The sequence below is a fragment of the Xenopus tropicalis genome, chromosome 1 (assembly GCF_000004195.4).
Source record: "Xenopus tropicalis strain Nigerian chromosome 1, UCB_Xtro_10.0, whole genome shotgun sequence".
NCBI lineage: Eukaryota > Metazoa > Chordata > Amphibia > Anura > Pipidae > Xenopus > Xenopus tropicalis.
The window spans coordinates 74,283,781-74,307,936 of NC_030677.2; the positions used below are offsets into that span (position 1 = coordinate 74,283,781).

General features: G+C 38.3%; 2 protein-coding genes across 2 annotated transcripts; both read left to right on the forward strand.

The window, feature by feature from the left end:
* The first annotated feature begins 12,238 nt into the window (after positions 1-12,238).
* On the forward strand, positions 12,239-15,931 carry LOC108648315. The gene is made up of 7 exons (XM_031903133.1): positions 12,239-12,354; positions 12,804-12,982; positions 13,529-13,669; positions 13,757-13,974; positions 15,013-15,172; positions 15,306-15,445; positions 15,767-15,931. Exons 3-7 carry the CDS (start codon positions 13,573-13,575, stop codon positions 15,782-15,784), a joined length of 633 nt encoding a protein of 210 aa, XP_031758993.1. The 5' UTR covers positions 12,239-12,354; positions 12,804-12,982; positions 13,529-13,572; the 3' UTR covers positions 15,785-15,931.
* Positions 15,932-20,031: 4,100 nt separating this feature from the next.
* On the forward strand, positions 20,032-21,340 carry ddit4l (DNA damage inducible transcript 4 like). The gene is made up of 2 exons (XM_004911448.4): positions 20,032-20,212; positions 20,600-21,340. Exons 1-2 carry the CDS (start codon positions 20,200-20,202, stop codon positions 21,079-21,081), a joined length of 495 nt encoding a protein of 164 aa, XP_004911505.2. The 5' UTR covers positions 20,032-20,199; the 3' UTR covers positions 21,082-21,340.
* The last annotated feature ends 2,816 nt before the right edge of the window (positions 21,341-24,156 follow it).

A 24,156-nucleotide genomic window follows, 5' to 3' on the forward strand; every position in this document is an offset into this window, starting at 1 on the left:
ATGTGTACGCGAATCTATAAATACCAACATCAGAAGGCGTAAACCTTTGTAAGCTGTGGAAACCAAATAGGATTTTTTTGCACCAATATGAATTCATGCAGCTTAATTAGGATCAAGTGCAAGGCACTGTTTTATTATTACATAGAAAAGGAAATCATTTTTAAAAATGGAGTCTATGGTAGATGGCATTTGTGTACTTCAGGGCTGGATAATGTGTTTCTGGACTACGGATCCCATACCTGTATTGGAAATATACATCATATTAGTGCAGCCCCTCCCTCGGTTGTTGCAGGAAGTGCTTTCCTTACTGTTACACCCATGGAAGATACAGACTGAATCTGTGAGACACGCCAACAGAGACAGGTACAACAGCAGACAGGTAGAGATGACATAGAAAGAAAAAAAAACATCATAAACTTTTCGAAGTATGATATTAAAAGCAAACTAGTGTGATGGGAAGTGGGTGTTCAGCTGCCTCAAGGGCAGTAGGCCAGGGCTTTTATTATTACAAGAACATCAATAAACCCACAATGTGACAATAACATTGACAATGTAATTCACAGGAGGATTGCACAGTGAATCCAGGCTGAGAAACTTCAAAGTAAGAAACTAGAAGGATTTATCACCTAAAAACTTTTAACTGGGGACAGAAAAAGAATAACAGATTTTATACTAACCTGTATGTAAAAAAGTAACATTATAAGTAAATAAAAGTATTCCAGTATCCATATAAGCATGTACTAAATAAAAGAAGGGAAGCATCCAGTATGCTATGCTAAAAAGAATAGATGTTTCATACTGCTAGCTGTAATAAGGGTTTCCCCCAACTGCCTGTCTTCTGCTCAGATGCCATGTCCCTAGAAACTTACACTTCCTACATATTAGAAATTCATAGACTGTTTTCATGGCAAGGCAGAAGAAGGCATTTTTGCACTATTTTTGCACTTCATGTAAAACACTGTGATTGAAATGAATATTGATAGCACTGATCATAGCCCCAAGCTTTGCCACACTGCAAAAACAAAAAGCTATACATGGTCCCAGAACAATGTGCCACAGTAGTCTTGCCTATGAACGTTGTAGCTGAACTGCAGTATTGAAGTATTACTGAAGTATTACAGAGTAACCATCAACAAGACAGCATTAAAGATAATGATGAACTATAGTGATACCCTCAATACTGATGTTAAATAACAGGATGATTTCATTGCAATAATATCCAGCTGCAGAGATACCCACAATATAATATGTTAAATAGCAGGAAGATAGCAATGTATTAATGGCTAGCTGCAGGCATACCCACAATATTAAAATATATCATAGAAGTAAAGTAGCGGTATAATAAAGATGTTTTGCAGATATTCACAGTATTAATATTATGCAGCAAAATAGCACACTAGTAATTAAGTAATGCAGAGATACACACAGTGTAATTCTCTAGGGCCAGCTGCACCAATGGATATCCTGCTGGCTCTGTCTGTATTTGACTTTCTATCCTTAGCCGGGAGATTGGGGTTGGTGCACCTGGTGAGTTATCTTTTTAACATATTTTACTGTGATATACATATTATTGTCCATGGATTTGGTTTCTCTCCTTGGTGTCTTATGTATGTTGCCACAGGAGCTATTTTTTTTCTGGCTCTGAAAACCCAACTAGTGCTATATTTGCCTTTGAGGAGTTTGATTACAGTGTAATCTTGCCAAGCAAAAACTGGACACAATAGAAGTGATATAAGTGACACACTGCTGGTAGGATGATTCTCAATGGATCAGTTATTAAGCTTGGGGTGATGTGGAGAATTAGAGGGAGACCAGAGTCATTTATCAAATAGGCATATTGGCGATTCAGAAGAGCATTTGATGGCACATTTTTCTCACTTAATTTGATTTGTGAATCTAGATCATAGGAACATTAACATCTATTTAATGACCCTTTATAAGTTTGTATAATATCAGTTTTTTTGATTGCTCCTCTTTTGTGATTTATTTAGCCACTGGCAGCATAACATGAATATAAAACACATGTACTCTTAATATCCCTGTCTCCACATATGATTTTTTTTTCTCTGCCAAGACATTGTATCTCTTTCCCATCTACGCAGAAGCTGCCTGTGGCATATCATTTTTCATGCTGTAAGTAAAAGGATCATATTTTGCATATGAACTTAAAGTGTAAACAACTGTGCAAAGGGTAAACAGTAAGTGGCTGCTGTTTTTACACAGGTTAAGTAGCACACACAGTATGCAAAGCACCTAAGGGTTGATAGAAGGATCATTTTGTGCATATTATCTCAAGGAAGAGAATACTATGTGCTACACTAATCATATAAGCATGTGTTTCACTAGGATATCCAGTTTATCAGCGTATTCTTATTGCAGTTCATTTAAATAGGCCATAGATTATGTTTAAAATTGCATTATCATTCTTGCAGCTGTCACTGGGTTTTTTTAAAATTCCCAGCACTTTGATTGCTTAGCTGCCTGCGTGATCCAATTCCTATTTGTTTTATTCTGCTGAACAGTTTGGAAACTGTGTTAATTCAAACTTTTTTTTTTTTTAGTTCTGGAAAACAAAAGAATCATCTGCAGCAGAGATCAGCAATTTCTACAATTCTTGAATATGATTTAAGATTGTGGATTATAAAGGCTCATTTAAAGGCACAAGTGCAAATAAGCAAAATCCTAATGAGTTGTTTCTTTTCACACTCTTTGCAACTTGCACCTTTTGTGCCAATTCAACACTTCAGCTTGCTTTGATGAATTGCACACAAGGTAATTGCACACAAGGCTAACAACACTAAATTGTGCAAAACTATAAGTTCCATGCAGGATGCTGCCGCTTTGCAGAGCGATTTGACAAAATTTGAAAACTGGGCAGCAAACTGGAAAATGAGGTTCAATGTGGACAAGTGCAAAGTTATGCACTTTGGTAGAAATAATATAAACGCCAACTATCTACTGAATGGGAGTGTGTTGGGGGTATCCTTAATGGAGAAGGATCTGGGGGTTTTTGTAGATAACAAGTTGTCTAATGCCAGGCAGTGTCATTCTGTGGCTACTAAAGCAAATAAAGTGCTGTCTTGTATAAAAAAAGTCATTGACTCAAAGGATGAGAACATAATTTTGCCCCTTTATAGGTCCCTGGTAAGGCCTCACCTTGAGTATGCAGTGCAGTTTTGGGCTCCAGTCCTTAAGAAGGATATTAATGAGCTGGAGAGAGTGCAGAGACTGCAACTAAACTGGTAAAGGGGATGGAAGATTTAAACTATGAGGTGAGACTGTCGAGGTTGGGGTTGTTTTCTCTGGAAAAGAGGCGCTTGCGAGGGGACATGATTACTCTGTGCAAGTACATTAGAAGGGATTATAGACAGATAGGGGGCGTTTTCCCATAAAAACGATCAATGCACCAGAGGCCACCCCTTTAGATTAGAGGAACAGAGCTTCCATTTGAAGCAGAGTAGGTGGTTTTTCACGGTGAGGGCAGTGAGGCTGTGGAATGCCCTTCCTAGAGATGTTGTAATGGCAGATTCTGTTAATGCCTTTAAGAGGGGCCTGGATGAGTTCTTGAACAAGCATAGTATCCAAGGCTATTGCGATACTAATATCTACAGTTAGAGGCTGATTTACTAAGACACGATTTCGAATCCGAATTGGAAAAATTCCGATTGGAAACGTTGCGCAAAGTCGCATTTTTTTCGTAGCGTTAACACTTGCGCGCAAAGTCGCGCCTTTTTTCGTAGCGTTAAAACTTAAAAGGCGCAACGTTTCGCGCAAGTTTTAACGCTACGAAAAAATCGCAACTTTGCGCAACTTTCGTAATGGCTACGAAAAACTCGCGTTTTTTCGCAAAAATCGTAAAGACACCGAAAAAAATCGCAAAAAATATGAAAAAAATCGCAAAATTACCGATCATTACGAAAAAAACGCAATTGGACGCATTCGTGGGTTAGTAAATGTGCCCCTTAGTATTAGTGGTTGTATATATAGCTTATGTATGTAGTATGATAGTATGATAGTATAGATTGGTAAGTATAGGTTGTGTGTGCTGGGTTGACTTGGAAGGGTTGAACTTGATGGATATTTTTTCAACCCTATGTAACTATGTAACTACTATGTAAAACTGCAAGGTGCACATACACAGGGGAACCCACACTAACATAAAGACTTCATTTATCTCCATGTACTTGAATGATCCACTCTGGTCATTTCTGAGAACTTATTTAATCTTAGTATTTAGAGCTGTGGTTCCCAAACTCTGGGGCTAGCTCTTCTGGGGGGAAGCTTGAAACAGGAGGAGGGATGAGATTGGGGTACTGACTATTTGGTCCGCTAAATAAACCTGAAAGTCCATATCGAAAGTAAATTAAGGTGAGATGTGGGGTGAAAAATTATTTGATGTCCTTAATATAACTGTAACTATAGCTAAATGACTAGGGGGCCCTGGGCAAAATTTCACTGGTGAAATTTATTGTCCCAATAAATTTATGATAGAATAACCCTTAAGCACATGAAGTTCAATATAGTAAGGTAGGCAGTGAAGAAATGGTCTGCGCTTACTGAAGTAGACATGATCCCCAGGTGTGCCGCCATGGACCAACAGCACTGGGAGCAGAAAAATGGCAAAATGGTCACAAGAAAAAGAAGGTAAAGACATTAAAATAACCATACTGTAGAGCTCTTCTACAGTATGGGGTCTTCCATCTCTGCAAGATACTGCCAAAAGTTATCCCACATGAAAGGTGTGCTAGTGGGCCCCCTATCCTGGTGGGACCTGGACAAATGCTCCTTTTGCCCCTTTATTAAAAATTCCCTGTTTTCCTATATGTGTATTTATGTTATTTGGTAAGTAGTTCTTACCAAAAATTAAATATCCAGTAGAGACAGAAAAGGTCCAGTAATCACTGATTTAAGTTCATAGCACATGAGGAGATTATTTGCCTGCAATAAATCTTTGCTACTGCGACCATCTAATCTGCTCCAAGTACATCCCACCAGCAATAATGTAAATCACAAGTGGGAAAACAGTTGCCTGGTGTTTTCTCACATGTGCCAGGAACTTAGGGAAGAGCTGACTTTTTGAGCTGAAAACTCCTTAACTGCAATGTTATTTTACCTTTCTATTGACTCCAATGCATTGCAGCAAAAGTCTACCAGTTCAAGAATTTTCCTGCAGTTTAGCCAATTTATCAGAAAAGCAAAACACGCCAGATTTACCCATCAGTTGTGAAGAGGAATTAGGTTTTTAAATAATTAGAACTGGATCATTATCAACAAGGTGACCTAGGGTTAGTTGACATCTCTGCGAACAGCATATTGGTATGCTGGACTTAATGCAGGAAAAAATGGCACTTAAACTTGTGAGAAATGTATTACTACAGACCCTACTTAGCAGTGCCCCCTAGTTGTAATATAATGCATTGTGTTTGCATGTGTTTTAGCATTTGAGTTTGTTAGTGAACCATGTAGTATATTTCTTGAAGAATAAACAGATGCATTCCTTAACATGAAAATACAAGTAATTAGGTTCTTACTTAAAAATAAAAGCATGCTAGTCATCTGCTTCCTCTATAGGAAAGAAAATCCCCCTTCCCAGCCCGCACTCCTACTTGGACGAAAGGTGCAGGGAGCAGGGACATAAGCGGGCAGCAGCGGGAGGGTCCAGGGAGGGTTTGCAGGCAAGCTAATTGTTACACCAATGGGACATGGCTTACTAAAAGAATTGGTATGGCTTAATTGTGGGTGGGGCTTATTTTGGCACGCTGCACAGTGCACATAGATTTCCTCCACTTTTTTTTAACCCAATTCAAGCACTGCAACTTACTAAAATATAATGTAACATTGACTTTCCCCTTTAAAGATTTTCTCATTACCTGTTATGAACAGAAATCCAGGTCATCAAGGTGTATATTATTATGCACATATTAGCAGTCATTTGCTCTTCAGCCTTTAGCTAGTGCCAATGATGGTGAACGGAGTATGTGGTTGAATCTATGTTAGCATTTAAGCCTTCTGGAAGCATTGTGTTTACTGATAGCCATTAACAGAAGACATAATGAACTCTGTCTGTTACTGTAAAATTCCATTGCTTAATTGACTGAGCCTTGCAAGCAAAGTCTCCTAAAAGCAAGCTTGGCAGTGTTCAGTAAATAACATTCTTCTAATGAGGGCAACTGAAATGTGTTTCTGAAAAGATATAAAGCAGTCAGACACTCCTTCATCATATCCCAAATGCAAACTAATATACAATTAAATAAAGAACAGCCACAATACTTTTTTTGCTGTTTTTGTCATGCACTACAAAGAAAAGCGAAGGTACAGACACACAATTAGCCAATGAATACCTGTAATTACTAACTACATGTCCATGTCCACATATCCAAATGTCCACAGTGACAGTAAATGCTGATGCTCTTTATTTTAATAAAAACGACTTATGGCTTTTTCTATGAAAGGTATTTATCAATTTAAATATGATCCCTGTGCAGAGATGTACAGATGTACAGAATGTTTTAGATAGCATAGCAGAAACAGAACCAGGCAGGCTGTATTTAGCCAGCAATGATCCATTGCAGTTTGCATTAAGAAGAGTAATTGACTTAATTTTAAAGAGTGCTAGTAAGCCTTCAGGGTATATAGCCAAGGGAGACTACTCTTGGTGCTCTGGGTACCACTGGTTATCAGCATCACGCTGGAACCAAGCCCCTCCTCCCCCACTCCCCTCCATACAGCATCCCTTTTACCCTTTTTGTGGCTTTGATTGGGGGAAAAGGCTCAGGGCAGAAGCATTGGCTCAGGCAGGGGAACAGGTTTAAACCCGCAAACTTAAAGGAACAGTAACACCAAAAAATGAAAGTGTATAAAAATAATTAATATATTATGTACTATTGCCCTGCACTGGTAACAGTTGTGTGTTTGCTTCATAAACACTACTACAGTTTATATAAATACCCTGCTGTGTAGCCATGGGGGCAGCCATTTAAATTGAAAAAAGGAGAAAAGGCACAGGTTACTAAGCAGATAACAGATAAGTAGCATAGATTCCCATTGTATTCTACACAGTTTATCTGTTATCTTCTTATGTAACCTGTGCCTTTTCTCCTTTTTTCAATTTAAATGGCTGCCCCCGTGGCTACACAGCAGCTATTTCTATTAACTACAGTAGTCTTTCTGAAGCAACCACACAACTTTTACCAGTGCAGGGCAACAGTACATTATATTTTAATTATTTTAAAACATTTTTATTTTTTAGTGTTACTGTTCCTTTAAGAAAGTAAAAGGGATGCGTCGTGGAGGGGAGGAGGAGGGCCCTGGAGGTCGCATCCCAGTCTAGGGAGCAGGCTCAGGGGAGAGGGGCAGGGAAGTAGGTTTGGGTAGGTGGGGCCTGTTTATTTCCCAGTGCCTTACCAGCCCAGTCCAACCCTGTTGATTATTATTATACAAAAGGAAAGTAGTCTGTATAATTGTTTCGGGTGTCATGGAGCCTCCTATTTCTTATATATATTCATACAATAAACACAAAAGCTACACTGAGAATGCATTTTTATTAAAATATACTTACACATATGTATCACCTTCAAAGCAGCTGAACAGATGCATCATGAATCTGTAGCTATAGGCTAAATAAATACAGCAGATCCGAATGGTTCTGAACACCAGTGACTACAAATATAAATTACATGCAACTTTAATTAGACTTAGGGTAATGGTGCATGGGGGGAGTTGGAGCGTTTTGTCAGTGACTTATCACTAGGAGAAGTTGCTGGGGCAACACAAATAGAAAGAAAAGTTACTGTTTCTGGTGTACTGCTTAAAAATAATGGAATGGAAAAAAGTGAGCCCCCACAGTATCTTATTTTTATTTCACCACCATCTCACTCTTTTGTTATACCCCAATGTAAGACTTTGTAGCAATGATATATGAGATACTGTGAAGTAGCTTTATCCTGGCCCACACAACCATTATGAAGAATAAAATGGAGCAAATGCAATTCATTCAGTTGAACTCAGGAACCTTTTGTATTTACAGCAATATTCTCATCATTTTGTTCACTTTACTAATCTTGAGTATGAGTATCACCGTCAAAGATTCTACAACCTACGGGTTAATAAGAAAAAATATATATATTGTATTTTCATGTTTTCATTTCAGCTGTGCATAGTTAGTTATTATGCAATAATATCAATATATCGCTGTAGTAAGAGGCTTACCCAGCTCATCTTCTAATCTAAACCATGATACACAACTCCAATCTGGCTCGAATACTGCAATTCAAATACTAAACTTGGCCACAGAGAACACATCTTGAACTCAAGGGAACAGAGAACACTGCAAGTTTCATATACTGTAGTTCAGTGCTGTCCAACTGGCGGCCCGCAGGCCCCCCTCTGTGTGGCCCCCCACCTGTCTGGCTGTTTTGATGGCTTACTCTTGTGGAAGCTTTATATGGTATCAGTACTGTGATTAACTGCCCCCCCTGCAGGGTTCTCACCTCAGATTCAGGCTGCAACCCCCCTGTATTGTTTAAACATCTAATCCCCTGTGTTGTTCACACCTTTTAATCTCTGCATTGTTCACCCCCTGCAGTGTTCACACCTCAGGCTCAGGCTCTAATCACCCACATTGTTCCCCTGTTCACACCACAGCCATACACACAGGCAGCATAGGGCAAGCAGAGTATGGCACACACAGGCAGCATAGGCCAGGCAGAGTATGGCACACACAGGCAGTATAGGGCTGGGAGGGTATGGAACACACAGGCAGCATAGGCCAGGCAGAGTATGGCACACACAGGCAGCATAGGGCAGGGAGGGTATGTCACACACAGGCAGCATAGGGCAGGGAGGGTATGGCACACACAGGCAGCATAGGGCAGGCAGAGTATGGCACACACAGGCAGCATAGGGCAGGCAGAGTATGGCACACATAGGCAGCATAGGGCAGGGAGGGTATGGCACACACAGGCAGCATAGGGCAGGCAGAGTATGGCACACACAGGCAGCATAGGGCAGGCAGAGTATGGCACACACAGGCAGGGTAGGGCAGGCAGAGTATGGCACACACAGGCAGCATAGGGTAGGCAGAGTATGGCACATGCAGGCAGAGTATGGCACAAACCAGCCAAGAATGGCACACCCAGTCAAAGGGTGGCACACGCAGGCAGGGTAGGGAAGACAGAGTATGGCAGGTTTTTGCTGTACTACAACCATTAATATGGGTATGGTCATGTGATAACACAGGTGTGGTTTCAAGTGGGTGCGGTTTCAAAAAGGGGAGTGGTCAAAACTGGCTTCCATTATCGGCCCTCCACCACGTAGGTCGGAAAAATTCCGGCCCTCGGTACCACAGAAGTTGGACAGCACTGCTGTAGTTCATCAGTCGTGAAAGGGCAGTGGGTGAGCAGGCTTAACACACTTTGTGGCAATAGATAGCTACTATTTAATACAGAAATAGTCATTAGCAATAGTTGGTAATCCCATCAGAGCTGCCAACTTTCACAAATATTTATATTGGACTGCGGCAGAGCTGTAGAAGGCATAACAGGGTTTGGTCAGGACGTGATAAATTGTTACCAGGATATAGCAATACAGGTATGGGATCATTTATCCAGAAACCTGTTATTATCCAGAGAGCTCTAATTATGGAAAGGCGATCTTCCATAGATTGCATTTGAATCAAATAATTCAAAATTTTAAAAACTATGTCCTTTTTTCTCTGGAGTAATAAAACAGTACCTTGTACTTGATCCTAAGATATAATTAATATTTATTGGAGACATCACAATCCTATTGGGTTTATTTAATGTTTAAATTATTTTTTAGTAGCCAAAGTATGTAGATACAAATGATAGAAAGACCCCTTATCTGGAAAACCCCAGGTTCTGGATTCCATATCTGTATTTACATTTAGCATGCTGGAGGCATGACCAGCAACCTTCTAGAAATGACTTAAGCCTGTCACAAAGCAAAACAACATACCATTTTTCAAAGCAAAATTCACGGGTAAGGTGATAATGTTCAATAATGAAACAGAACACAGTGCCATCTTATGAAGTCTTTATTAAATAAATGATAGTAGCAAGCCAATATAATGTAGTTCATCTACTGACCTGCAGCACATAAAATGAATGCATTAGAACTATTTAGTATGCCATGGTCAGCAGCTGACTGTCAGCCCGTAAATAAAATCAATATTTAAAGGAGTGTGTTTTGTCAGGCAATTTCTTTTCCTTCTTCCGTTAAGCACACAGATGTAAATTATGAATATTTTCAGCATCCTCCTTTCATTTTCAAGAGGTGGATATGTTTTATTAAAAGGACAGTCTCATTACTAGAAAAATGTAGTTTTTAGCATGTAATTACCATTTTTTTTGTTTCACAAGGAGTCTCTTTCAGACTTAAACGTGATAAGGCATACATATGGTGCTGTTTTTGATCTTATAGCCACTGTTTAGGGCACACCACATGTAGCGGTGTAACTAGAGGTTACAGGGCTTTACAGAAAATGATTCTTATTGTCCCCACACCTTAGTAAGTACTTATATTTTGCACACACATACTGCCCAGTCATTCACAACTTTCACTAGGCCCTCCTCTATATTACTGAACTTCACATCAGTCTACTGGGCCTGCTGCCTCTATTGCTACTTACTTAAATTGAGTTTGTATATCCTGTTTATAGTACAATGAATCCCCCAAAATAGCTATAACCTGTTAGCTATTTGCATTTTGTAATGTAAAATATTGAGCTAACCATTTAATATATGCCTGCTAATGTTACTCTGTAACCGAACTTTAAAAGGATGGCTACAGTGCAGTATAGGTGTACCAGAGCTAGAAAAGCTCAGTGTAATGATTACATGTAACCAGTAAGAGACATCAAGGGTAAACAGGGCAGGCATCTCAGTAGAGGATCCTGCTGTATCATGTAGAACACTCAATAGAGTGGAAGTATTTGCTCAGTACACTGATCTATGGATTACTCTTGACACATTGGACATGGAGACAGCACAAACTGTGACCAATAGTGTATGAACAATACACCCTATACAAATAATCTTTTAAATAAATGACATTCCTATGCAGATGTACTTGCAAAGAAAGAGAGAATCAAGCACAGTTAGTTCTCCTCCTATAATCATGTTTGTACATGAATGTCCCATTGGTTTGCTTTTTCCTGAATTGCCATTCAATGCAGTAACTGAAGAATTATCATAATATACAAAGCATTTGTAAAAGGCAGCATAACCTACCTATATATGAATATGACCAACAGTGATGGTAGTATATCCGGCCCCATGCCTTGTGTGGTTCCTTTTTTTTATTTTTGCATTATTTCTTCTTTCCTAGGAATTCATTTAAATTATGATTAAAATAACTATACATTGAATCACACTGTTCCCAGCAGGCATGTCTTGCTGGTATGGAAACATGCATTTGAGACAAATATAGATAATTGTGCATGCTCAAAATAATTCAATGGCTATTCATTTTCATTGTAGCTTGCCATTCTACTGGGTGACACAGCCCACACAGCAGCTGACTCCGAGCCGGATCCGTTTTCAAACCGGCAAATCCGCGTTACAGTCACCTCCGTTTCCCACACGGCAGCTGACTCCGAGCCGGATCCGTTTTCAAACCGGCAAATCCGCGTTACAGTCACCTCCGTTTCCCACACGGCAGCTGACTCCGAGCCGGATCCGTTTTCAAACCGGCAAATCCGTGTTAGTCACCTCCGTTTCCCACACGGCAGCTGACTCCGAGCCAGATCCGTTTTCAAACCGGCAAATCCGCGTTACAGTCACCTCCGTTTCCCACACGGCAGCTGACTCCGAGCCGGATCCGTTTTCAAACCGGCAAATCCGTGTTAGTCACCTCCGTTTCACAGCTCAGGGCCGGGTGTCAGAGGGCGGGAACATTCGCTAAACGGATCTGTGCCGCATCTGTGAAAACGAGTGCGCAAAATTCTTCGGTGTGGTAGTTATCGGCGGTACAGTACATCCTCAGAGCTACAAATTTCATAAAGGTAAGTCACTGTGCTGCCCCAGCAGGTAATACTGTATATTATGTTTTAAAGTTAATGGTTTATATGTATTTTCATTGTTACGCTGCCACCTAGTGACCAAGGTCGCATTACAACTTGTTTACTTCAAAGTCTGTATACCCTCCCATTCCCTTCCTTATGTGTGACGTCAGTTCCTCCCATCATGCCATTCATGTTCCTGCTTCCTATGTGTGAGGAGCTACTCCAGGGGTTGGGAAAGCAATATTTCTTTTGACCTCCAGCATTTGTCCATCCACCCCAACATTTGTTCACCCACAACAAATAAAGAACCTTTTGTGGATTCCAAGTGCCTGGTGAGTTCTGCTATCTGACACATATTGCCCACAGTGACAGTGCCCAGCTCCATACAGGCCCAGGGAGAGGGGTCTCAGGGGAAACTCAGCCATTATCACAGCATATTATTAGAGACTATTACACCACTACTACTATGTACCATTTAAAATACATTTAGAAATATTTAACTATAGAGCTGAAAGGCTAGGTAGTGTAAACTTCTCTTTTTTTGCTTTGAAGTAATTTGCTATAATTGCCAAAGGAAGCAATGGACTGTTTGGATATTTTGCAGTACTATAAAGGGTCAACTGATACAAGTCATACTATAGATTCCATAGTGTAAGTTAATTTAATATTTTGTGTGTCTTTTTATGTATTTTGAGTGTTTTTAGGTTTTAATCTTAAAGCAATTTGTTAAAGTTTTTAACCCTGCCAAACATGATTAGTTGGTGTTTGTGTTGTTTGTTAGGCAAATCTTTGGCGATACAGACTCTGACAGTGAGCCAGAGACGGCTATAAAGAGGAGATGCCACAATGTCCTCCCCTGTCCAGTACCACCTATTCCTCCCCCTACTCCTGACAATGAAGCTTGCCAGACTACTGCTAGACCTCTCCTAGACCAGAGGCAGACGGAATCTTATTTTACTGGTATATTCTTTTATTTTCGTTGAATAGTTTTTTAATACTGTTATGTTAATGTTACAACTGAACATGTATATACAGTCAAGCCGTGGCAAATTTTATCTTAAGTCAAGGTACTTGCCTGGATCTGATGCAGTTAATGTAACTGTAAAGTTAATGTTTTTATGTGCTGAGTGAATCTGACAGATCTTGGCTGAACATTGTTCATTGTAAGCTTACATTTAGTTTGGTCATTTAGCAGATGCTTTTATACAAAGCAACTTGCACATAAGGACAATAGAAACTATAAACATAAAGGATTTATTATTATAATAGTAAATTTATCATAATTTGTTGTTATTCACTTAAAAATATGTTATTGACATACCTATGTTTCACAGCAGCACCTACTGCCCCCTTAAGTACATCTTGCATGCCTTCCAGTCAGGTATTTTTTATAATAATTAATATATATATATATATATATATATAGTATATTTTTTAATAATTGTTTGCATGCCATCTTTGATCAACAGTCAGTGAGCTAAAAATAATGACTCTCCCCATCCTCAGTGCCTCAAGTTGCAACACGTGTCTCTCACACACCATCAAGCTCTATGGGCCAGATCTCTGCCACGCCTCTGTTAGATGAGCATTTCTTTAGGCCCACATTTAGACTGGGGAAGACAGGCACTGGACCAATTCCATGCTCTGGTAAAATCTTTTTTTTTTTTATTTCAAACATCCAGTTTTTCAAAATGATATATAATAAGAAAACTTTCAATCTTTCCTTTATTGTAGCTGCTCAGCTGCACATCCTAACTTTATTGGAACATGTGAAGGAACAGCAAATGGCGATTGCTGCTGCTGTGAACAATCTTGCTTCAAGACTGGGGACAGAGGCTCCTGTGTCTAAAATGCCTAAAGACATCAGTATCCCCCTGACCACTGTGCCTGAAGTTGAGGAGTTTGAGGAATGGCTTAAAGACTCAAGAAATTCACAAGCTAAACAAAACATGGTATGTTTTTTTCCATTATCTAAAGCTACTTTATGGTTGTTGTACCTACGTTATCTCAAGTGGTTCTGTGCCTGTTGTAGTGATACTGGCCTCAAATATTAATATTAATTCTTAGTTTTGGTTACATATTATTTAAGGTGAGAGTGTTAGATTTAGGGCACCAATTAATATAAAGTTTGGTACTCGTTCGGTTCATGGTACAGAACAACATGATGAAGACCCTCCCTCCAGTGATCAGATGCTCTGTATGTCCATTAAAAAACATTACGCAAACTCTATGCAGAGTTAACCCATGGAAATCTGCTGGACCAGACAACATTCCTGGCAGAGCGTTCAGGGAATGTGCAGGACAGCTAGCATCTTTAACATTTTCCTGAGCAGCGCTGTTGTTCCTACGTGCCTCAAGACAAGGGGGGGAATTCACAAAAGTGGAGAGAGCCCTTTTTTGGAGTAAAATTTGTGGAAAAACTGGTGGAAAACACTTTCTCCAGATTCACAGACAGAAATCCGCCTAAATTCCGACTCAACCGCCACTTTTTAGTTTTTGGTGAAAGAAATATAAACAACCGCAAAAAATCCTCTGCACTCACCCATTATCAATATGTAGAAATAGGACATTAGGACATTTCTGTGCATTCAGCTACTAAGAAATGCCTTCCCCCCCCACCTCAAAAGAGGGATTGTTTGTCCGTACATTGCAATATACTTCAAGCTGGCCAACTACGTCAAAGTCATCCCTTCTGGCCAGTCCTACGCTGATTGACCTATATAAGTAATTTAAGATTAGTACTGAGCAAAGGGACTAAGTTTTACCTGCAGGTTGCAGGTAAAACTTTGTCCCTTTGCTGTACTGCGTCAGCTATATGTGGTTGTAATGACAATAAAAGCGTCTTGACTTTACTAATGTCTCTCTCTACTTTTGTAGTCAGAGAGGGTCCTCACCGTAAAACGGCCCCTGGAATATGCTGTTCTCTACATTATATAAAATTTGTTCGTTTTGATTAGAGCAGAGAATATAATATATTTTTGTCTTTTCAGATATCTGCTCTGGGTGCTGTTGGAGGTCAAAACACCAAAAGAGTGACATGGAACATACTTTCAAGGCTTTACTCAGATGCAGTAGCCAAACAAATAAACTGGAAAGGAGTCAATGGGAAGAAGTGCTTTAAGGAAATGCTCACAAGAAGTTTGTTGATCAGTAAGTATTGAGTAATACCAAGAAGTTGAGTATTAGATACATCTTTAAAACCTAAACAATAAAGTTACTATGCCATTATTATGGAGCTTATTATTCTGTGGAAGTTAAAGATTCTTATTTTTCTTTTTTACAGGGGCTATAAGAAAGAACCAGTCTTCGACCAATGCAGCAGACAGTGAGATAGATTCTTATGCCATCCGTTGGTTCAATCTTGCTCCTGACCGTGGCGGTGGCCGGAAAGAGCGTTCAAGAGTCAAACAGGCGTTAACTGAGGTAAATTCAGATCCAAGAAGCATAGTGGCAGTTACATTTTTTCATTAGGACAACAAGTCAGTAATAGAGGTTGACTTCATGATAAAAATAAATTTCAACTTTTATTTAAGGCAAAAAACTCAAACATTATTAAACAGCCATTGATTTATAGATAAAAAAATTAATAAATAAATAAAAATATTACTAGAATTTGTAAGATAACTTAATCAGTAAAATAAGTTATAAGTTAATTTGAAGTTTATCCATAGTCTGTCTCATAACACTGCTTTAGTGGAAAAATAACAGCTTTCTTATTGGTGTTTTGTTTTTTTCTTTTTTCAGATGGCCCATGGGAATTAAATTGTTTGACTGCTCTATCTGATTGTGTTTTTAGTTCATTGGGATAAATCTGTTATTATTAGTATTCTCTGTTTTGCTCTGACCACATTGTTTGGACTCAGGGGACCAACTCCTTTAGTTGCACAGTTAAAAAAATAGTAAATAAATAAATAAATGAATTCATTTGCATTGTTCTTGTACTGTTTTATTTGTTTTTTATTTACACTTTGCACAATAACTATTTTTGTCAACAGTGTTGTAAAGATCAGTGTTTTTTTTTTTTTTTATTAGTATAAATATACTGTCAATTTACTTTACTTTTAAACAGAAAAACAATACTTAAACAGAAGTCCAAGAACTGCTTGTGACCACTGACTCAGGGCCTTTATTGGATGTTATTCCTTATCCTGCCACTCCCCTACCATCTTTGTTAGTAAAAGCATAACAAGGCTCAAAACATGGAGAAAATATTGGTAAATAATGTTTGTGACTAACAACTTAAATTGAAATTAGATCTCAGTTGACTTATTTATATTTTTTAAATTTCAGGAAGTGTTGCATTACAACTATGTGGTAATAATTAGGTTTTTCTTATTGTGTAGCACTGATTTAAGCTTGGTGAATATTATGGAAGCACAGTAAGTAAAAAACTGTGTTAGGTAGAAAGTAAGGTCAAATCTGCTCTGTGTAATTGTTTTTGTATGTTTACAGTAAAGTAGTGGCTGTTGTGTTAGAATTAACATTAGATGATCAGAAGGCATTTTAATACAGTATTTGTTTATATAAAAAAAATAAGTAGCAAAAGACAATAAGATATTTAATCATGTATATTTTAGATAATAAATGCTTGAAATTCTAGACAACATAGTCTTAGAGAGCGCTGAAATAATTAATGAAAGCGCAGAGGGACTGTGCAGCTAGCTGGGGCTCAATTTCCTTCCGGAACATGAAGGGTTAAGTTGGTAGCCTTGGGCGGGAAAGATTAGACCCCACACTCACCCCTCCCCCTGTTGCCTGTCACATCCCAGCGCAGCGTTGCAGCCTTACCTCCCTGCTACACACGGAGCGGAATCTCCCTCCTCCCTCCCTGTTTAAGTGCATTTAGCTTGTGACCGGTAGGTCAGTAATTTCGATTAACATAAATTACTATGTCTTCTTTTCAGGCTCGGTTCATGTTAAAAAAAAAAAAAAAATTCTCGGAAAGCTACATATATTTGTATATGTTTTGATTTGTCACAGCATATGGCGGGTGATTGGCCATTTAATCTCTGGTTGTTTGATGGTTTCCACATGCCCACTGCATTCGCAGTGGCTGGCATTCGTTATAAAACAGTCTTTAGGATGTTTGGTAAAAGTTGGAAATACATGGCAAGGACTATTCTGATGTTGGATTCTTTAATAAAGCTGTGGCCGAACTCCACCCACCAAAACGGCATCATTGTGTTTTTCTTATGTCAGTTGGGCTCATTGGGGGGATTAGGTGGAAGGAAGGGAATAAGTCTCCGCAGTCTGGGCCAGATCTGAGTCAGCTGAGCGAACTCCAGGCCAGATGCTATGATGATTTGGCTCAAATGTGAACCACATCTGGCCCACATCTATTCCACACTTCTGGCCCACATCTGGGGCTGGTATGGGACCAGAACCAGAACAGAGCTGGACCAGATCTGGTCCACATTTGAGCCAGATCATCATAAAGGAATCCGCATCTGGCCCAGAGCCGGCTCAGTGCTGGTCCGGATAAGTACAATCGGATATGTGCCAGTATTGGCCCGTTGTGCCAAAAGACACCGGCCCAAGTCAGTTGCGCGAATCTGGCCCAGAAATTACGATGGGTCTGGGCCAGATCTGGACCACATGATTTTTGCTATCTGGGAGACTACATTCCTAGAGGATTAGCATTTATGGTGATTTGGTCATCTCACAAAGATATTCAGGATGGTCTAATGAGCTACCATAAAAAAACAGATGAATAAATTTGTCAAAATTCCAATAAACCCATTAGGAAAGTGGGTTTAGCCAAATAGATTCGGATGTGGCCAAACCCAGCAAAATCCAGACTTTCTGCATAGACTAGGATACTAACCTGGTTAGAACTCCAGGCCAGATAATGCCTTAAGAGTAGGTAGAAAGGTTTTCTTATTGCGTGCATATCTACCCCATATCTACTGGGGTTCCAAGGGCATTTATTATATTTTCATTATCTGTCTATCCCACTACACAAGGTGCATTTTACTAAGAGGATATTGTAATAAATTGTCATAAAGAAGCTAAACCCTAAAAAATATACAGGTACAAATACTTTATTTTATATACCGAACTTACTGCTTTTTAGAATCTCTATAACAGTAGTGATTCAGGCCTTCAGAACTGTGCACAGGGAGTCACCATGTTGGATTTTGTAAGGATTTAGGGAAGATCTATGTCCCCTTTACTTTACATACTTTTAAGAATCCAATTGATTGTCATGTTGCATTTGATAAGGTTTTATTTCTATTTCCTGCAGCAAGAGGAATAATGGCACATGGCAAATTAAATGGTCCATGTGCAATTGTTGATTCAAGACCCTGCTGCATATTTATGGCTTTGGGAGAGTAGTTAGCACTTAATTATATGTATACTTATATTGATCTACCCCTTGGGCAGATGGTATTTATTTAACTATGTTTCAGCTGCCTGCTTGGGGCTTGCCAAGGGTATTAACACTGAATGACACACATTGATTTATTCAAAGTTTAACCTCAGTAATATGATGCATTTGTTTCAATCTGCTTTATATTTTATTTGTTGCTATGATATTCTTATTGGGTGTAGGGTATCTTTCTCATTTTCTTTATCTGTTCGGAGAGGTACTGAATACACAATGAGTGATAGTATACAAGGGTTATTACTCTTATTTATTTACCCTGAAGTAAAACTAGCTGCTGCTAGCTGTAACTTAAATTGCCCTAACTAATATTAGATCAAATTCATCTTTTCTTTTAAATCTTTATATGCTTTCAAATAACCCAGAGCAAATACACTATATATTATTGTTTACACATTGCCTTGAAACCAACATGAAAGTATGTGGACTACTAAAAGGGTTAGGATATGACGGCAGACATAAAAAACTGAAGAAAAAAATTTCTAGCAAGGTGCTGGAAAAATGAACCTGTTACTACCTGGATGTGATTTAACTCTCTACTGCCAGGAAAACATTTTGTGTGACATGCAGTGACCTGGTGGATGTGAATAACAACTAAAAGAAGATTTTTTTTTTCTGCTTTTTCACACATAGTACTTTCTCCAGTATACTTTTGGTCTCTGATAACACTTTTCTGTTTGTTAATCATTCAAGACAGAACTCGGCATCATGGTAATGAAACATTAAGGGCCTTCTTTACTATAATAGACACAATCGCACGGTGCAATAATGCCATGCTTTAAGCCAGTTATTGTAAAAACTTTTCAGTTCAAGTCCCCATTTTAAGGTTTAACTTTTGTTTGAGACCCCCTTGAAGGTCCATATTCTGTGGTCAAGGCCACCTTCACCACACAGATATAGAAAAATATTGGTGTATCAGTAATTCAGCAATAGCTTTAAGAATATATAGGGCAACTAACTGCTTTGGGGACATCATGTCAAAGACAAGAAGAACTAAACAAGTCCAGAAGAAGTGTTACCAAACATGTCAAATATTTTGGATTGGGTAAGGGGTGAATTTAAAGTCAAGGTGTTATGAGTTATTATTGACAAATGGTCCCTAGTTGTGTACATTTTCTTTATAAATACTGAACTCTTATTATCTATAATACCATAAATGTTGTGCTGTTTCAAGACAGGAAAATGTTGAGTAAACACAAGGTAGCATCCAGCTAGTACATCTATACTTAGATTGTAAGTTCTACAGGGCAGGGACCTCCATCCTACTGTGTCTCATACCACATGGCACTTATTCTCTGTGCATTTATATATATTATTATAAATAAAGTTATTCATACATACATACATACATTTAGTACTTGAGTGAAAAAAATCAGTTATTAGAAGGTCTATACAACAGGAATAGAACTTATTTGATTTCTTAGAGATAATGTATAGCAGTACAACATATTTTGTCTTGGTTTCTGATTCCTAATAGCATGGCCTGTGAAATGTGTTACAGATGATATCTCTGTAGTGTTACTGTTGTGTTGCCAGAGTGAAGGTATTTTGTTTCAGTGTGTTGGTAACATGAGAGGATTGCTATTCCCTGCTTCCAGAGAAAGCTTCCAACTGCTTCTCAGAATAAAATCACAGTCGAGTAAAGGCACCCAATAATCTGCAGAGATAAAAGAGGCAGCTGTGATTCTGAGAGCTTATATTGTCCAAGGCACCACACAAGTAGTGTACAGTTCATATTAAATATATTACACCTGGAGTTTTAAACATTAGCTCAAAAAGCTTTTCAGCTACCATGGAGCCTGCTGGTGAGTACCTCTTTTTGTAAAGCAGCATCATTCAATTTCACTAGGTAAAAGTGTATTTCTTTAGCTGAAAGGATATACTATAACAGGAACTACTTTTAATTCTTTAAAATGAGGCATCTACAACATCTGGATTGAGACCTTGGTAACTCCTAAAAATGTTTGATTCACTAAACCATTAATTAAAAAACGGTTTCCTTTTAATAATATTGTATTATTAATAAGTACTTGTATGTAAGATATATATAAGTGTGTGTATATGTAATGTATGATCTCAGACGATTGTCGAATATGTTATTCATATTAATAATCCTTTTTAAAAAATTTAATAATTTTAAGATATGTAATTGATTTATTATGTAATGCTGCTTTTATGTCAACTTTGTGCAGGCTCGAACAGTTTGGAATACTTTTCTAATGCAATGACTGTCCAGGATGCCTTTACTGTGATGAGAACTTACCACCTGGCATCAATGCTAGAAAATTGCCTATACAATGCAAAATGCACTAAACTCCATTGCACAAAAATCCTTGTGCCTAAAGGACTTCTCACAAGAGTGGCACAGGAGATTCTCAAATTCTCTTTTACTGAGCCCTGTGGACTACGAGGATGTATTCTTCATGTGAATTTAGAATGTGGCCACAAGCATTTAGCGCTAGGTACATTAGCGTATGACTCCACGGTTGAACCTACTTTTGAAGTGACCTTGGTTTTAAAGCGTGAAAGTCAATTATTGGACCATTTCAGTGATTTTCTTATCCCTGGAACTTGGTTTCCAAGTCTGTTCAGAGGCATCTTAAAACTAAGTCCGAAGTTCTTGCTTACTAAAAACTCATTATATTTTTCAGTTGGTGGAAGTGAAGATTGCTAGTCAGGCCTAGCTTCCTATTCCTAAGGATAGTTACCTGACTTTTATTGATTGTGAATACGTTGTTAGTATTTGTAATCTGCAATATCTCAAATTTACGCGGAGCTCTAAAGAGAGATTTAAGTTAAGTAGCATTGTTAGAAATACCATTGTTTTTGCAGTTTTCAAGACTATATGCAAGTCTCATCTTAATATACAGGTATGGGATCCCTTTTCCAGAAAGCTCTGATTTAGAGGATGGTTTTCTTTTTCTCTGCAGTAATAAAACAGTGCCTTGTATCGGATGTTAACTAAACTGCATGAATCCATATTGGCATAACAATCCTATTGGGTTTATTTAATGTTTAAATAATTTTAACAGATAATTTGGATTTGGAGATTCAACTTATTGAAAGACCCCTTATCTAGAAAACTCCAGGTCCTGAGCGTTCTGTAAAAAACAGAGAAGGTTTCATGGACAATGAAAGTTGACATTCAGGGAAACAGTCGCCATGGAAGAGAGAGGTTTTTCTACTTGATTTCTTTATTAGGCTGTGTGCAAAGTTCTTTTATTTCTTGCCTTAATCTCAAAAGGTTTTGAAATTCAAAAGTATAGAAAATACTTATTCTTGTGTAGTAAATTTATATAGTATGTACAGTATTATTGTGAGCTCACATTATGTAAGTAAATATCCAAAAGTAAAATGCTATACTATATACATATATAACTATTTGATTGTCCTTTTGAATTACTATTGTATAATATTTTAAATAGTAATAGTTTAATAGTTACATTATCTCTTATTCATAATTAATATACAGTATTTGAGACTGCATTGTTTCTTAGATATTGTGCAATTTGGTCATACTCCGATTTTTTCGTGCAAACGTCCGAAAAAGTTGTGTGCCGTACGAAAAAGTCGTGCGGACACCCGAAAAATCTGACCTCCATTTTTTTGCTTTTTTTTTTTTGTTATGAAAAAGTATAGTCTCTGCCTGGATTTACCGCACTTTGCTCTGCTCTGCATGTTGTAAAAGAGGGCTGTGCTGTTTTAATATGTGGTGCTGTGACACTTGGTTCTGAAATCCTAAGAGGAAACACATCCACACTGTAATCAGGTGGCCAAGCAGGGTTTCTGTAGACTGGCCGCATAGTCAGGGAATCAGGAACTTTCTACCCAATAAGAAAGGAGAAAGAAAGGTAGAACTAAGTAAGCTTTAGCACTGCACTGAGTTCCCTGTCAAAAGATTTGTTGTGTCTGTTTTCCTGTGCCAGAGACACGCAGCTCTCTGCTCTCTCCCCTCTCCTGCTCCCCCCTCCCTCAAGAATGCTAAGAACTCACTCCCCCTAACTAACTGATAATGTTCACTTGGTCTGGGTCTCGGTGCAGACTTCTATGAGGCTTCTATGAGGCTTCTGATCATTTGAACGGGAGAAATATGGGGAGACTTAAGGGCACTATTAAGAGAACTGAAGGTATGCCTGCAGCTTGAGATTAACTCTTTATTAGCCTTTCCTTCTCCTTTAAGGGTGTTCCGAGGTACTCGACCCAATGCAGGACCCTACATCAGACAATAAACAAAATATTGAATAAAATCAAGGCTAAATGTTATTTACAATGCAGAATATCATTATTAAACTTGTATTGTTGCATATATTTGCCATATTGTTGCTCCTCTCATACTTAGGGACCAGGACAAACATTCTCTCAGCTCTACTGTAAATCTGGCCACTGGTGTAAGTGTGTAAGTATATTTTAGCATGATAAAACAAAACCAAACATGGGGAAAAACAAACAAATAATTAGGGAGCATGATATTTGCATTCCTCACTGGAGTATAAACGACTTGTTCAGTCTAAATAGATTACGATCCGGTTCTGTTCTTTGCATTTGCTGCGCATTTGAATTACAAAGCTACATTTTTTGTGGACTATTTGCACATAAATAAGTCATGAACAGCACACTAGCTGATAATATTCATGACTTTTTTTCTTTGTTCAGAAATTAGGTCTCTTTCTCATGCACAAACAAATGCATCTGTGTCCCAGTATTTTCTGTGGTGTGTATCAGATTGAGCTGCCTGTAATTCTATATATGAAAGCAAGCCAAAGCACTTACAATACCTGGGCATAAAGCATACCCAGATTTTTTTTCTAACTCCAGAATAGCTATAAAGCCATCTAAAAGATGAGTGAGCAGTTTAAGCATCACTGGAAATCAGCAGGATGAGCAGATTTTATTATTTTAGAAAGCTCTCACTGTGGACTTCAGCCAAAAAAACAGAAAATGCTCATAACATTGCAGGGCACAAAGGGAAATCCAAGCAGCTCTACTTCACATCCTTTTGAATACAATAATAAAATATTACAGTTCATTGCATAGTGGGAGAATAATGAAGGTTAGGGGCAGGCTAAGCCATCCCAGAAAAGAACAGCTATCATTATAGAATCAAAACTTCTGTAGAATAATGAAACATTCAACACTAAAGAAATATTCCAAAACTCGGGTTTTATTAATCAGAACCATGTACCTAGACTTCTTTTTATTTCTGTGAACCTATACTGCTATTAAAGAGAACCATAAAGAAACATGATGAGCCAACTGGGATGTGTACAGGCTGCAGCTCTCCTGACAGAAATTCTAAACTGCTAATAGAACAGATGCTTAAACCCCTGAGTGATTTGCACCAGCTGGGGGTTAACTTACAGGTAATCTCTCACACAGATTTAACATTATGGCCAATGTTTCCTTGCTTTGCAGTTATTACTTACTTTCTATAGACCTAATTATGCCTAATCAGTAAGTTGTTTCAAAACGTATGCAGAGAAATACCTGAAGAGTTATACTGAGTAATACCTCATCAGCTAACAGTAAAATATCAACCACCAGCAGCGATCTCATAATATAAAAAGCACACAAATACATTTTGGTTTTACCTAAAGAAAATTCTCCAGGAACTGTTAACATACGTGATACATGATTTTGCCTGTGGTGCAGCTGGTAAGTCATTTTTCTTTTATTTCATTTGTAGTATTGTAATTACAGTTCTATAGGGTTGCTAAATCATTCAGGAGAAAGAATATGGTTTATTAATGGA